The sequence below is a fragment of the Bicyclus anynana genome, chromosome 5, assembly GCF_947172395.1.
Source record: "Bicyclus anynana chromosome 5, ilBicAnyn1.1, whole genome shotgun sequence".
Classification (NCBI taxonomy): Eukaryota; Metazoa; Arthropoda; class Insecta; order Lepidoptera; family Nymphalidae; genus Bicyclus; species Bicyclus anynana.
Genome location: NC_069087.1, coordinates 11,449,822 through 11,466,081, shown reverse-complemented (window position 1 = coordinate 11,466,081; position 16,260 = coordinate 11,449,822). Strand labels below are relative to the sequence as shown.

General features: G+C 35.1%; 1 protein-coding gene across 4 annotated transcripts in view; it reads right to left on the bottom strand.

Moving 5' to 3' along the window:
• The window catches only part of LOC112053190 (Ca(2+)/calmodulin-responsive adenylate cyclase), a 127,575-nt gene that overhangs the window by 39,103 nt on the left and 72,212 nt on the right, over window positions 1-16,260 (bottom strand). For all 4 annotated transcript variants that reach the window (XM_052881663.1, XM_024092521.2, XM_052881664.1 and 1 more), the window contains exons 6-7: window positions 4,285-4,396; window positions 1,738-1,865 (exon numbers count right to left, since the gene is read on the bottom strand). In XM_052881663.1, coding sequence (XP_052737623.1) covers window positions 1,738-1,865; window positions 4,285-4,396 — 240 coding nt within the window. The remainder of the gene's footprint in view (window positions 1-1,737; window positions 1,866-4,284; window positions 4,397-16,260) is intronic.

The following is a 16,260-nucleotide window of genomic DNA, read 5'->3' as shown; positions in this document are numbered from 1 at the left end:
ATGTTATTTTTCACTTTTTAGTTTAGTGGGTACGTTTTTAGGTTTTGAAGTCGGTTGTATTTTTTTTATTAAAATTTTTATTATTTTTCCATTTTTAGTGTAAAATTTCAACTCAAACGAATACATCAGACCCCTAATAACAGTCACAACCCATCTTGGTACAAAATTCTCAGCAATACAAATTAATCAAGCCCAAGCACAAGGTAGCTACCGTAATCCGTTAAGGGGTCCCCTAATTGACCTTGGTCTTCATCAACAGACCCCTAATAACAGACACAACTCATCTAGGTAGAAAGTTCTCAGCAATACGAATTAATCAAGGCCAAACACAAGGTAGTTACTGTAAACTTTTAAGGAGTTCCCTTAATTGTCCTTGGTCTTCATCACCAAACCCCTAAATGACAGTCACAACCTATCTACGTGGAAAGTTCTCATTAATACAAATTAATCAAGCCCAAACACAAGGTAACTGCTGTAAATTGCCGAGGAGTTCCCTCGTCTGTTTTAGGGCTCCATCATCAGATCAATTTTAAACCTTCATGAAATTGTAGTGCTTAAAAATACTAAATGGAAAAGTATACGAACACACTAGACACCCATATAATTTTCGAAAGTTCCCCTCAATTTCTCCAGGATCCCATCATCAGATCTTGACTGATTGTTCCAGCCGTTAGCAAATAAACAAATGGATGGCTGTTCAATATTACAAATCATTACCCTCCTTCAGATTTGGCAAAATAAGCCGTACATTGCATTTGAAATATAAACAAAATTTTCACCGAACTTTATGTACGTCACCAACCAACCTAACAAAATAACGTCGAAAATAATAAAAATACAATGTTGAAAATACATCGTCATTTTCAACATTATTTTGCATTGCGGTCAATTTCAGTACAGAATAAAATATAGGTTGTTTAGATATAATCAACCAAAATTAATGTTTCAACCATTAAAATTCTATTTAAGTCAGCTGGCGCCGAATATGTAAACAGTTGACATTCGCGTCAGTTTAAATTATGCCACAGCATACTTCTCATAATTTGCGACTCTCGCGTCATAATATATCGTTAAAATTTACTAACAAAACCCGTGAATTTTCTTATTAGAAATGGCGTGTTGGTCTTTCAGCGCAGGTAACATTTATAACGCGTCAAAAATTCAAGCAACACTTAATGCCTTGAACTGTATTGTAATGATCTAAAACCAATGAAAATTTTATACTAAAGATCGGTTACGTCTCTACAAAATCACCGCAAAGTGATCCGAATAGGCTACAACACTGAGTGTTGTAGCACACTTTTGTCTTAAACTCCATTAATTATTTATGTATATATTGTTATTGATTATATAAATAATCAAAGGTAAAAACAATATCGACGGAAAGAAGAAAACCGACCCATGAATCTCAATGCTACTGTTACTGTATTTGGAATGAAACGTCTGGTGACTCGTATGAGACCAATACACACGTCCAAAATCGTAGCTGAGTTTACTATTGTTAACTTGTATCGCTTGTGTCACTTCGATGTTACTCCATTTCATTCCGAACTCACACTGCCACGAGCGTCATCTCCGTCGCGTATTTACTCGTATAACCGTGAAAATGATTCTAGACCATTCTGGGAACGCCTACATGCGTGTTGTTTATTCGATTGGCAAACTTGACAAAAAACGAGAACTAAAGATTGTAAACAACTCCTATAAAAAAGCGTAAGTATTTCTGTGATAACTTACGCAATCGCATCGATCATATCCAGTCCCATTTCGACGGTGCAGCGCGCGTGGTCAGAGCGAGGGTCTGGTAGCCCGGACACGCAGTAGTAACAGTCGCCCAGGATCTTTATACGTAGGCAGTGATTGTCCTGTGAAGAAGAATACCAAAATATATATGTCACTCAATCCTCCATACCAGAACTTAAGAGGTTCAGAAACAAATGATTAAGTCAGGTCAGGTTAGGTGTTTTTTTTTTATTTTATTATTTATATATATTTATATATATTTGGTTGGTGGGAGGCTTCGGACGTGGCTAGTTACCACCCTACCGACAAAAACGTACCGCCAAGCGATTTAGTGTTCCGGTACGATGTCGTGTAGAAACCGAAAGGAGTGTGGATTTTCATCCTCCTCCTAACAAGTTAGCCCGCTTCCATCTTATTGCAGCATTACTTACCATCAGGTGAGATTGTAATCAAGGGCTAACTTGTAAAGAATAAAAAAAAAAATACTATATAACGAATAATAACACGTCAATCTTCACCGCTAAACTGTAAATATTTGGCAGGCTAAAAAGAGTTCGTTAGGTAAACATTGTCCACAAACTTTTAAAATTAGTTCATCAGCTAAATTTATATGCAAATTATTAATAGAAGAGACACTGCGATAAAAATAACAAGCAGTGGAAATGTACGTAGGTACTTCTAAATTTATGTAACCTTCATTCATTGCTCTGCAGCAGGTGCCGTTGATTCAAACTTCACTACAAAATTTAATTTCTTCGCGCACCTGGTGTTACGTACCTAAATTATACAGCTGGTTTTGGATTAAGATAACCAACTATATTCATAAGGACAAATACAGGCAAAAGGGTAATTGTAAATGGCGTGCATAGAGCTATCCGCCAGGATAAGCAGTATGCAGACATCACGGGCGAAGGATATAACTTAGATGAAGGTAAGCCGTCCCAAAGAAAACTAAATTAATATTAATATGGCGTGATACAAACTCCGGTTTCTCATATATCTTTCAATAATTAATATGCATGGATTTTTAAAGGCAGGTAACCCGGCGGGAATCGGCTTGCATGAACTCTTCGCCGCTTGTAGACATAATTATTATGTCACTTTTAAAGAAAAGTTTATTTCCATTCCATTGCATATAATGGTAGTAATAAAAAAATTGTGAAAAAAAATGATTTTATGCATTTAATAGTCACACTACTGGTTGTAATGAAAAAAATGGGACCACCCTGGAATCAAACCCTACAACACGAAAAAATTATTTTCAAAATCGGTCCATAAATGACGGAATTATCGCTGGACATACATAAAAAAAAACATACATACAGCCGAACGTAGAACCTCCTCCATTTTGGAAGTCGGTTAAAAAGCGTATCATATAATTCAGTTACTTTATAAGATAGACATTTTTACGGCGTGGGTTAAAAATAAACGTACGTAATAACAAGTTGGTTTAAGGCTGAGACGGCGACAAATTTTGTCTTCCAAGCGGCAAAGCTTTACCCTCGTAGTAGTTTCGTAGCAATAAGCTCAATAAGATATTTCTGTTACACATTCGCTTTCGCTATACCAACATATTATGTTTTCTGTGGCTATACTAACAGTAGTAGGTACTCATTTGTATGAACTGTTAACTCTGTTCAATTTACTTAGCTGCTTATTTGAGTTACAGAAATAGTCTACCAAACAATATAGTTTATTTAGTTGGTTATTCTTCTGGTTCACCTAGTTAGTATTCTGGTTGGTTATTGAGGTAGTATGGGTGGGTGGGTGGTGACTGCTTTCTGCACTCACGGTTGTGGGTTCGATTTCCACAACCGGAAAATGTTTGTGTGATGAGCATGGGTGTTTTCCAAACAGTTTGTGTGTGTATTTATACATTATATAAGTATTTAAATGTTTTTGATGAAATCCGCTATCTTAGTATCCATAACAAAGGCTATACGCTTACTTTGTGGCTAAGAAGTGATGTTATAGTTAGTAGATATTATTTATTATTATTTGTGTTACAGATGGTCAACATTAAAGGAAATTGCTAGTTAACGTTACATAAACAATGCACGTGATTGATACTATTCTCTTGAGAATATACCAAGCTATCGAAGGGAACGAGTAGAATGGTAAATTAGAAACGTATTTTCCTTTTTATGCCAACACAATATTCTTACTATTACTCTGGCTACAATTTCTGAAAAAATGCGGCTGTCATAGATGTGATGACAATTATATAAGGTTACTAATTAACAAAATTTAGTGAATGGACGCGTTGGTTCGACGTTAGATTTACCGTGGAGTAATTGAGAACTTAACCTTAATCTATACTAATATTATACGAGTAAAGCCAAAGCGTTTTTTGTTTGTTTGGTTTTTGCTTGAACGCGCTAATCTCAGGAACTACTGGTACGATTTGAAAAAATCTTTCAGTGTTAGATAGCCCATATATCGAGGAAGGCTATATATTATGCCCGTATTCCAACGGGAACGGGAACCACGCGGGTGAAACTGCGCGGCGTCAGCTAGTAGTAACTATAAATGTTTCCTTACGTTAGCCAGCTGGTCGAATCTACCGAATAGTTCGTTCAGTAGCCGCACCAGCTCCTGCGCACTGCACTGCGACGCTAGCACCGTGAATCCCACTATATCGGCGAACAGGATACTGTAACAAAAATAATATTTACGTAAATATTTCATCATCATCATTCATTATCCATCATCATCATTAATAGCCAATGGACGTCCACTGCTGGACATAGGCCTCTTGCTTGGGCTTCCAAGGTGTCTCGAGCCGCCAGCATCCAGCGGCTCCCTGCAACCCGCTTGATGTCCTCAGTCCACCTAGTGGCGGTAGACAATCACTGCGTTTTTCGGTGCGGGACCTTGGGACTTGCAACGTCCATCGAGTCTCAGTAAATATTTGCATACGAATAATTCCGGCACCAACCATCGATCATCTACGTAATACTCGTTCTTAACAAGAAATATGAAATAACCAATTAACGCCCGCGCGAAATTCTATTCTTTGTACGTTCTATTTATCCCACGGGATCCGGGATCCATGTAATATGAATGATCCATGTAGTATAAAAATCCTATCCAATACATTCTAATTTCAAATCGGTTCAGTAGTAGAGACGTAAAACATACACACGTACCTTTAAAATAATATTACTATGATAATGACCTCCAAATCGAATTTCGATTACCTCCAAGTCTCATCATGATCTAAGATTCTAAGATTCTATCTTCCAAATCGGTAATAGACTTAGAGAAAAACAGACGAATTTGACGTTTTTAAACTGCTTTTTTAAAACAAGTAGGTACTTCAACAAATACAAAATTTGAATTTAAATTTAAAAGACTTTTGACGTGTCTAAAGAAAAACAATATTTTATTTCAGCAGCAGAAAATGTTCATTTAATTAGAAAAATATGAGACACAAATGAACTCATGGCTGATTAAAAATTGAATTAATCGTTAAATAGGATAAGAGACAAAAGAAAATATTACATAGAAAATATCATTAATACTTCAAGTGGGCACACTTTTATGCAAATAAGTAGGTAAGCCAACGCTCGTTATTCAGTGGGAGGCGAGGAGACTGTAATGAGCAAAGTCTCCTGCATCTATGATCAAAGAGCACTCGGGTGTTTGGTTGAACCATCTTTTACATTTTTTGCCTTTAAATATAGAGACACGTAGACGTTTTTTTTTAAATCACAGAATTATGATTACGATGAAGCGTTTAATAATGGAATTTGGTAATTTTTAGCTTTAACGTCTGTATTGAGCTAGCTTTATTCAAGCGCCTGCAATGCTATAATTGGTGACCATTATAGACATTATATAAAAAGTATTTTTTAAGAATATTTGCCATATCTTTTAAATATGTCCAATTCTCTTCCCCTTGAATTAGTTTACCCCTTTACCGTTGAGCTTTAAAGCTTTTATTTATTCCACGTATATTGAGACAATAAAATGTGCAAAATCAGAGTGAATAATATTGAACTACAGGTAATTAGGTATAGTACCCGCCAATATACATATATGAACTATATCGGACCCATATAAACAGATACACCAACAAAATTAATTTACAAGAAACCAATGTAAACATGGAAACTTCAGTCTAATAAACTAAACTATAAATAAAAGACAAACAAATTCCATCCATACGTATAAATAATTTGCTAACTTACTAATGGTCTAAGATCCGGCATTAGAAATATATACCCTCACCTGTTTATATATTTATATATTATTAATAAATAATGATAAGAAATAAATGATAGATAATGTTTACAGTCACACACTGCAAATAGGTTTGCTAGTTAAATTGCGGCCAAAGACATTTTTTATACAAAATATAGGAAACCATTAACCAACAAAGGCAATCGAATACAGTTAAATTAAGCATAAAATAAGCTGTCATTTGATATATTGACGACTAAATAACTGATGAGAGTATGTAAATAACAATACTTAACTGTTTATATCTGGCAACGCCATAGTTGCAGTGTGAATGCAGGCAACCTTTACTTTTTCAATTCCTTTGGGTATATTCTATGAACTAGTGTACGATTTTATTTGATTAACCAATGAGGGAAGGAGTTTAAAAAAATAAAAACAAAAAATAATCATTTAATCTGCTTTATCATTTAACCTGCTTTATCTACTTATCGGCTATCCGGCTAAATAATCATTTATTACTACTATTAATTAACAGATGAGGGTAAATATTTCTTAAGCCGGATCTCGCACTATAAAACAAATTCAGAAAATGCACAAAGACATCTCTCTGATTAATGCGAATATCTATAGAATGAGAATTTATATACGTGTTAGTTATTTCCCTTGACGCTACAACCATTTGATTATATATTTTTTTTTCATATCTTGCGCTAATAATTTTTTTGTACCTACGACACTTTCATCTTTTTCACATAAATAACAGCTGAAGCGTTTTATGTTAACTTTCTAGAGTATATCAATATTTCTGTGCACACTATTTTTATAATGGTCATAAATATTTTTTTCCAGTCATAAGCAACGATCATAAATAAATAATTTCAGTCGTAAATAATAATTGCTTTACTTTGCTGTTTTCTGCGAAAAGCGTCGACGAAAAATTCTGAAATTTCTTTAATCACATTGTATTTAAATATAATTCATTATTTTATACAACAGTTTTCATAAATAATAACTTGAAAAGTGATTCTGCTTATGCTTATGTAGCTGATTTTTATCCCCAAGGACCAGTTTATCTCTTTATGAAAATTAATCAAAACCAGTTCAGCTGTTTAGCCGTGAAAAGGTTTTTAACCGACTTACTGTTATCTTGTTGTTGTATGTTGACATACAGACTTACTTTCTCATCTATATATATAAAAATGAATTGCTGTTCGTTAGTCTCGCTAAAACTCGAGAACGGCTGAACGGATTTATCTTATCTTGGTCTTCAAATGTTCGTGGAGGTATAGGGAAGGTTTAAAAGGTGAGAAAAATTAGAATAATTGCCGGGAAAACCATAAAAACAACCCTTTTCTATTTCCCATACAAACGTTTAAGAGTCAAGGGGTAGGGTTATGGTAGGGGTAGAGTAGTGAAAAGTAGGGATAGGGAAGAAGTGCACATAAGTCAAAGCGAAGCTTGACCGGGTCCACTAGTTTATAATGTTAATTAATATGATTACTTAATTTAGATTTCTGTCACGAAAAGTCAATACCAAACAAACGAAAATATTATTGTGAAATTATCTATAGGTACTCTATTAAAAACTAATATTATCCAATTACCTTAGCAACGAAACTTACTCGTAATTACGTACTACAATTGCTGTAAATATACAAAATTTCTAGTACCTCGTATAGTACTCGCAGTATTGTCACAGGCATATAACCCATTTGCAAACTGCCCAATAACACGTAAGACGCCGATAAACTTAGCTCATTACGGTGCTAACATACAAAAGGGAGATATTCTCTAAAACGAGACAAATTCTAGTACAGCTCTAGTGTGCTGTTACAATGAAATTCTTATTCACTCTCACTTCGGTCTTGGACATTTGTCTGCAAAGTTTGCAACTCTAAAAGGGTCCCACATTGTTAATGCACGTAATCTTTGCCAACTACTTCACAGCACGGAAGACACCGATAAAGTTGGATCATTAAGGACCATTCCGTAGACTTGCTGTGTTTGTATTACATCGTATCCAAAACTATAATATTTGAAACTAAATACGAGTAAGTGGACGCGATTTATTTTATTATGATCTTGTGTGCTTGGTTAGAGAAGGTTTTGGGGTTATAAAAGTATATATTCTATGTTCATTATGAGAATCGAATATCCATATGTTTTCAATGAAAATAAACAATTCTCTGAAACTCACATTTTTTATGAGAGCCGTGATAGCCCAATAGATATGATCAGTCTGAGTCCACAGATCAGGGGGTTCCAATTCGGTCCATGCTCCCCCAACTTTTCAGTTGTGTGCATTTTATGAAATAGTTATCACGTGTCTCAAACGGTGAAGGAAAAACATCTTGAGGCCCTAGAGGAAAACCTGCATACCAGAGAATTTTTTAATTCTCTGCGTGTGTGAAGTCTGCCAATCCATTCTGAGAGGAGACTCGAGCTCCGCAGTGAGCCAAATATAGGTTGATAATGATGGTGTTGATGTATAGTTAACAAACAAAGCAGAACGAGCACCCTAAACGACGTAAGCATTGATTTTGCACTTAATACTGTGTGAGGTATCTATATGAACTAGGACTAAGAAAAACTGTATAGTCTATGTTGTCTAAAGTCTATAGTCTATATGTCTATATTGACTCGTAAGCAGAAACAGTTACGCTAAGTATGTGGGTTTCCAAGTGCATAACACAGGTGCATTTGGCGTCCAACGAATATTAATCCCACGCTTTGTTCGGTATATTTTATTGTATGCCATAAAATGAACCGATGCGTTCAAACATTAAGCAGGGAGGCAGACAGACAATCCCATCAGCTTAATATCCGTTTAGCCTAAAAGGATCAAGCTTGGTAATAGACTTCCGGTAGCCGCGCGCTGTTGTTGTGACGTCATTAGCCATGCATTATATTATAAGCCAAGAGTGTGCCACAAAATTATAATACTTACCTGCAACTTGTCATAACACTGAGGTTAAATACTGCATCCAATCCGAATCCGTAAAATTAAAAGTAGTCATAGAACAATGTATGGTACTTTATGCACTAAATGTGACTTCCGTTATACGATTTTACGTGAAATACGTTAGTGTTATATACGTGAAAGTACCTCGGATGTGTCTCGGATTCAAATCGGACTAGCTTGGATTTGGACCGGATTTTGTAAGCAAATACCAATATCGAACCAAGTTTTTTATATCCGTATTTTCATGGATACGGATCGGATCCAGTGCGTAACCGCCCTTACTAATTCAGACAGAAGATGTAATAAAGTTTACGTTTGTCTAAAAATACACAGCACAGTGTGGATTACACTACGCCAAGTTTTCGTGACGTTAGAGCCGTGGTAGCCCAGTGGATATGACCTCTGCCTCCGATTTCGGAGGGTGTGGGTTCGAATCCGCTCCGGGGCATGGACTTCCAACTTTTCAGTTGTGTGCATTTTATGGAAATAAATATCACGTGTCTCAATCGGTGAAGGAAAACATCGTGAGGAAACCTGCATACCAGAGAATTTCTTAATTCTCTGCGTATGTGAAGTCTGCCAATCCGCATTGGGCCAGCGTGGTGGACTATTGGCCTAATCCCTCTCATTCTGAGAGGAGACTCGAGCTCAGCAGTGAGCCTTATATGGGTTGATAACGACGATAAGTTTTCGCGTTATTTCAAATTCTTTTCCGTTGATAACTTAAAAGATTAATAGCAAAGTAATTTTGTTACATTTTCTAAATAATTACTGTGACTGTGTATCAGATGCGCTGTTATACTTAGGTATATTTTCAATTACTCTAAAATTAATAAGGATTCTTTATCGCTGTATCACTTGAGCACTCTAATACTTTAATTCTATTTAACCTCAATGTTCAAATTCGAAAATACATCTTTAAGAAACTGTGTGTCAGCTCCGACGCACGAATTGAGTTTAGTTTTTCAGATCGACTGTCTAAATAGGTGTATGTTGCCCCGCAGCATACACCTATTTGAAAGGTGCGCAGAATAGGTTGCGCACAAAAAACGTAACGCTGTCATTCGTTCATCGAATTTTACTGCCCAAATTTTTTTCATACCGGGAGCTATATATGAAAAATCGATTTTTAAGGAGTAAACTCCAAAAAAATCAATTAGGCTTAGTTTAAATAAATGAATTTTAAATTTATTTTTATAGATGTATGTAGATGTAAAACTTAAGAAATTTAATGTAAAATATACCTATGTACAATATAAACATTTTTTGCGCATATAAATTATTGGTATTTTCGTAATAAGTGTTTTTGTAACGAGCTCTTGAACTAATACGTAGGTTGACGGTTGTGCAATCACTGCTGTGAAGACGTGCCTCGAAAGTAAATATGCGAATTTGTGTTCCGACCTTTGTATTAAAATATGATGACCTTAAAACTGCCTCTTAACAGTCATCAAGTCTATTGAAATCAAGGAGAGGAAATAAAAGTATAACCGTGTCGGTTTTAAATTAAGTTGAGAAAAAAAAAACTTTGCCTCAATTTAGTCTTAATTAATTTTGTCATTAATTTCTGCAATATTAGATTTTTCAATGATCTCAATTCTTAATTCTATTAAAAAATAATATAATTTATTTTACGTTATTCCAATACTAAAATCAGTGGATTTAGGAAAAAAAAAGAAAATAACTGCATACCATCGGGTTAGTTAGAACAATATTAAACACATAAATTAATAAGCACAATGATATGTTCACCGATGCATTAAGATGCTGTACTATTAACAGATAATATAATAAGATAATTTGGGCCTAAAACTCATCATTACTTTTCTGAGTTCAAAGATAGACCTTTTAATGCATGTTTCAGTGTTAATATTTTTATTTAAAGCATGACTTATGTTGGAATGGCAACCCCACACAGAAAGGCACAATGATGGTCGACCTCCCACTAGGTGAACGACATAAAACGTGCCTAGGGAGCCACTGGCTACAAGGACCGCGGGACCTTAATGTTTTGAAGTCTCAAAAGTTACATGTCCAGCGACGTCCATATAGTGATGTGATGAACATGATGATGGGGATGATGATGATGATGATTATGACTAATATAAACTAAAAAAATATGTATTGGTTCAAAAGAAACATTTCATATTACGTAAATATAAAACAATAGAACTTGGCCTCGACCAAAAAGCACTAAAGTTGTTCACGCCGGCTCGGAGCGTACTACATATTTACAGAAACATAAAGGCAGTTTTAATGAGTAAACGACAGTAAAAAAAACTTCAAGTAGTAGAGCCCTTAGTAATACTTTTCCCTAGATTTTATATCGCGGAATTTCATAAAATTAAAGCTAAAATAAATGCATTTAAACTGTACTATGTTTAAACTAGGCCAACTAAATTAACTTTACACATAACTTTCTTCTAACGAATTAGGAAAAGAAGGAATTTTTTAAGACACTTTTTAATACACATAGTGTAATGCCATCTTGTATATCTTTGATGTACTATCACATTATGTATTTATACTGTGCCGTAATTTCGTATAGTTTATCATACTGGTAATAACAAAACTATCAGTTTAAATAGTTTATTGTAATATACATGAGACCATAGAGCATAGGGTAAATAAAGTCGTAGGATGTCAAAAAAAAATCAAAATTCTTTTATTTCAAGTTACAACCTTACAAGCACTTTTGAAACATCAAGTTTGACTATTTGTACAGACTCTATAGAAGACAGGTTCTGCTGAGAAGAGCCGGCAAGAAATTCAACAGTTGCTCTTTTGAAAATCAACAAAAAAGAACATCATATTTTCGTCAAAGACTTAATTGGGACGACGACAAGATTGGGAAAAATTACTTAGAAGTAAAACCAAAGCAACGAGAAGTAAAATATCATTTGATACAAAGTTTGTACATTTCGAATACGCAAATAAAAACAAATACCGCACTGCTTGTCATATGGGAGTGAGAAGTCAACGGAGTATTGAATCGAGGCAAATATTGTAGTTCAGAATACCTGTTATAGGACCTAAAAGTTTCAAGAACTAATTTCCCTGAGGTTGAGTAATTGAGTGGTTGATTTAATTTACTTGAAATGTGTGTAGAGAAATTTACGAATACGATATTTTAAAGTATCTGCTTTTAAAACTTAAATTAGGACTACTTAAGAAAACCAGCGCTGCATGCTCTTTTTATTTAAAGAGTATGCAGCATTATGCTGAGTTGGATCCCTTTACTAGGTTGTGCCACACATCGCAGGATATTGTTGAAGAACAAATTGTGTTGTGTGGCACTTTCTTTCTTCTTTCTTTCTTAATTGGCTTTAATTTAGGTATACTTGCGTTTCTCAGTGACAATGCAATGATGTGGTTAAAATTAATTTATTTTTATTTTTATTTTTATAGTTAAATTGGTATATAAAAAAATTCAAAATTCATTTATTCTAAGTAATTTCTGTTTACAAGCACTTTTGAAACGTCATTTGACTATTTGTAAAGATTCTACCACCGGTTCGGAAGGAAGATTCTGCTGAGAAGAGTCGGCAAGAAACTCAACAAATCTTTAAAAAAAATCATACAGTATTATAATTTACAATTGATAACATCACTACAATTTCTTATAATATGAATTTCTATGTGAAGGTGCAAGCTGATCCAATGGCCACCAAGCACTTTTATCATTGAGGAACTCATCAATGGTGTAGTATTCTTTTTTTTAGTAAATTTTAAAGATTCATTTTACTAATGAAACATTGTTGATTAGTTTAAATCCATTTTGTTACTAAACAATACTATTTATTGTACCTATGAATATGTACCTAAGGAAAGCCACAGACAGACACGGGCTTACCTAGTTTAAGTGATTCTATACTGAGTATTTCAAATAAACATTTCTTATTATTTCTTACTCTTATTATCCTACTTACAGTACCTAGTGACTAATTTCTAGAAGTTTCATTTAAATATTTCCTTTGAAGCAGATTACATACAGTGAACAAGATAATTTTCAGATTTATCATTTTAGCATGGTAAAAATTCTTGAATTGAACGAATTTATGATAGAAATATGTTTTTTCCATATTAATGGCAGATCATAATTCAATATTGTATCGAATACTCAAGTGAACTCGTATTACTTGCAGACAATGGCTACACAACAAAAAAAAAACATTTTGATATTTTCCACAATTTTTACGCATGAACACGACTAGCTGCAGACAACACATTTCGCAATTCTGTGAACTGGAAAATGGTAACGTACATAGTTTATAAAAAGTAAGAAACGAAATATCTATTTTCCTGAAAAAAAATCACAAGAAATGGTAAAGTTTAGCTTATAAAATGCTAAAATAAAAATTGCAAAGTATATAATACATATAAAGAGGTAAAGTTTGTGGTATTGTAGGGAGTAATCTCTGGATCTACGAAACCGATTATGATTTTATTTGTCACTAGAAAGCCACGTTATTCATGAGTGTCAAAGGCTATATTTTATCCCCGTATTCTCACGGAACGGGAACTACGCGGGGCATCGGTTAGTTGTTTATAAAAGTCAGAGTAGAAATGTTTATTTTATTGCAAAAAACAGAAGAAATGGCAAAGTATACGTTACATAAATAATAGAACTCGAAATATTTTTTTTCAAACAAAAATACTTGTTTAAGGAACTTATCTCAATCTAGCTCCCGATGACGGTGAAGAGATCTAATTGAACGAAAATAACCGTACTTGATCAGCTCTATTCAATTCATCAAGATTTCACCTTCGTTTTGGATTTGAACCAACAGTGAATGCTACAGATGTGTTATTTACAATTTCAAAGAACCTCCTTCACTTCACGGTTAATGAAATCATTTTATTAAGCGTGTATTTATATTTATCATTGCGCCTTCATTCTGGATGAATGATCGGTTCGATGAACGGGCCTTTGATCAAAAGTTGTTGAAAGTCTACATTTACGGTTAGTGTTCACGATGGTACTTTGAAGGAAACTTCCAAGACAAACATTTAAAATTATAAATATTGTGAGAAACTCGATTCTATTCTAGGAACAACCTCATTCTGCATTATTAAAAACAACTGTAATTAAATATAGAGTGAATATAGTAAATAGAATAAATCATTCATCAAGAAAACTCGAAAACCGCTTGACGTTCAAAGATGAAATTTGGCAGGGACGTAGGTTATCGTTAGTAGAGGTCCGCTAAGAGAGGATTTTGCAAAAGGGCCGGATTAAAGAGGTCTAAGGGCGGATAATGTCGCGGGCGTCCGATAGTCACATCACACTATCACACTAATATTATAAAGGCGAAAGTTTGTGTGTAAGTGTGTAAGTATGTTTGTTCCTCTTTTACGCTGCAGCTACTAAAGCGATTTAGCTGAAATTTTTAATGGAAATAGATTCTGCTCTAGATTAACACATAGGCTACTTTTCATCCCAGAAAAATCCATGGTGCCCGCGGGATTTGTGAAAAACTGAATTCTACGCGGACGACGTCCCGGGCATCTGCTAGTTTAATATAAATACTATATGCAACTATTATCTGAAATCATACGTAAAAGTGTAAGTGAAATGGGAAGGTACTAAATATGGTACATATAAGTATTGGGGTAAATAGTGTATATATATATATACATATAAGTTTTGGGGTAAATAGTGTACTTTCGACGCGCCTTAAAACACAAACAAGTACCAAAATACAAGTTGAATATACAGCTAGACAGGCATGACGTAGTCAGCGTGGGAGGGTTATTTGCAATAGTTTTATATACGACAAATACTGTGACATATCGATTTGTTACCACTAGGGCATACCATTTTGTAGGTTAATTCAATATTCATATCAATCTTTAAAGGAGCCGTGATAGCCCAGTGGACATGACCTCTGCCTCTGATTTCGGAGGGTGTGGGTTTCGAATCCGGTCCGGGGCATGCCTCCAACTTTTCAGTTGTGTGAATTTTAAGAAATTAAATATCACGTGTCTCAATCGGTGAAGGAAAACATCGTGAGGAAACCTGCATACCAGAGAATTATCTTAATTCTCTGCGTGTGTGAAGTCTGCCAATCCGCATTAGGCCAGCGTGGTGGACTAATGGCCTTGCCCCTCTCATTCTGAAAGGAGACTCGAGCTCAGCAGTGAGCCGAATATGGGTTGATGACTACTACTATCAATCTTTATGTACGAGTATCTTGTTTGTCAGATTGTCAGAAATTGGAATAGGTATCAACATGATCATCAAACTCCTCCTCCTTTGATTTTGATTCTTATAAAACCCACCAGGCTACACCACAGCCACACACCATCCGATAACCTACATGCCTGCAGCACTGACGGCTTAACGTACGATAAAACTGATCGTATGATGGTCGTGATCGGCATGATGCACATCGCGACCAACACACGATAAGTTTTATCGGCTGCCAAGCCGTTAGCGCTGCAGGCATGTGAACTTATTTGATCGTTAGTGGCTGACATTGTGATTACTATAACGATTATTATCTCGATCGGGACCGAAGGCTTAACTTTCTCCCGAGGCATGGGGATGTAGCACCACCCAACTCCGAGCTGAAAATGAAAACTGATAATCTTCGAAAAAAGAAAAGCTCAGTACTTTATAGCCCGACCCGAGACTCGAACCTCGTTATCCAAAGCCACATATGCTAACCACTGGAGCAACCAGGCAGTGGAATAGGTAAATACTAAATACAATGATATACATTCCATGATTAGTGTAAGTATACAGTAAACAGTTACAAATTTGTTGGTACTATAAATTCTCTAGGTTAGTCTGTTTGGTAGTAAGCCAAATAAATGACATGCGGATATCGCCTGACGGGGGAATTCTATTCCAAACGTTTTGTATACACAACTCTCAAAGCTAATTTATACGAATATCCTACATAATGCAGTTGCCAAAATTTTTTTAGACCCCATATTTTAAAAGATCTTAAAATAACTCGGCCGCGTAGACATAATACCATGCAGTTTTTAATTTGAAATACGAAGTTAACATAGATAGACGCCTCTAGATGTGCCTATATTGAAAATAAAAATTGCCTTTTCCTTTGTGATTTTTGAGTGAGAGACCATGCATATTCGGCTCACTGTTAAGCACGGGTCTCCTCTCAGAAAGAGGATTTAGGCCAATAGTCCACCACACTGGCCCAAGGCGCATTGGCAAAATTCACACACGTAGAGAATTCAGGTTTCCTCACAATGTTTTTCCTTTGCCGTTTGAGACACGTGCTACTTAATTTCTAAAAAAACCCACATAACTAAAAAGTTGGAGATGCATGCCTCGGATTTGAACCTAAGTTCTCCGAATTGAAGGCAGAGGTCATATCCACTGGGCTATCACGGCTATT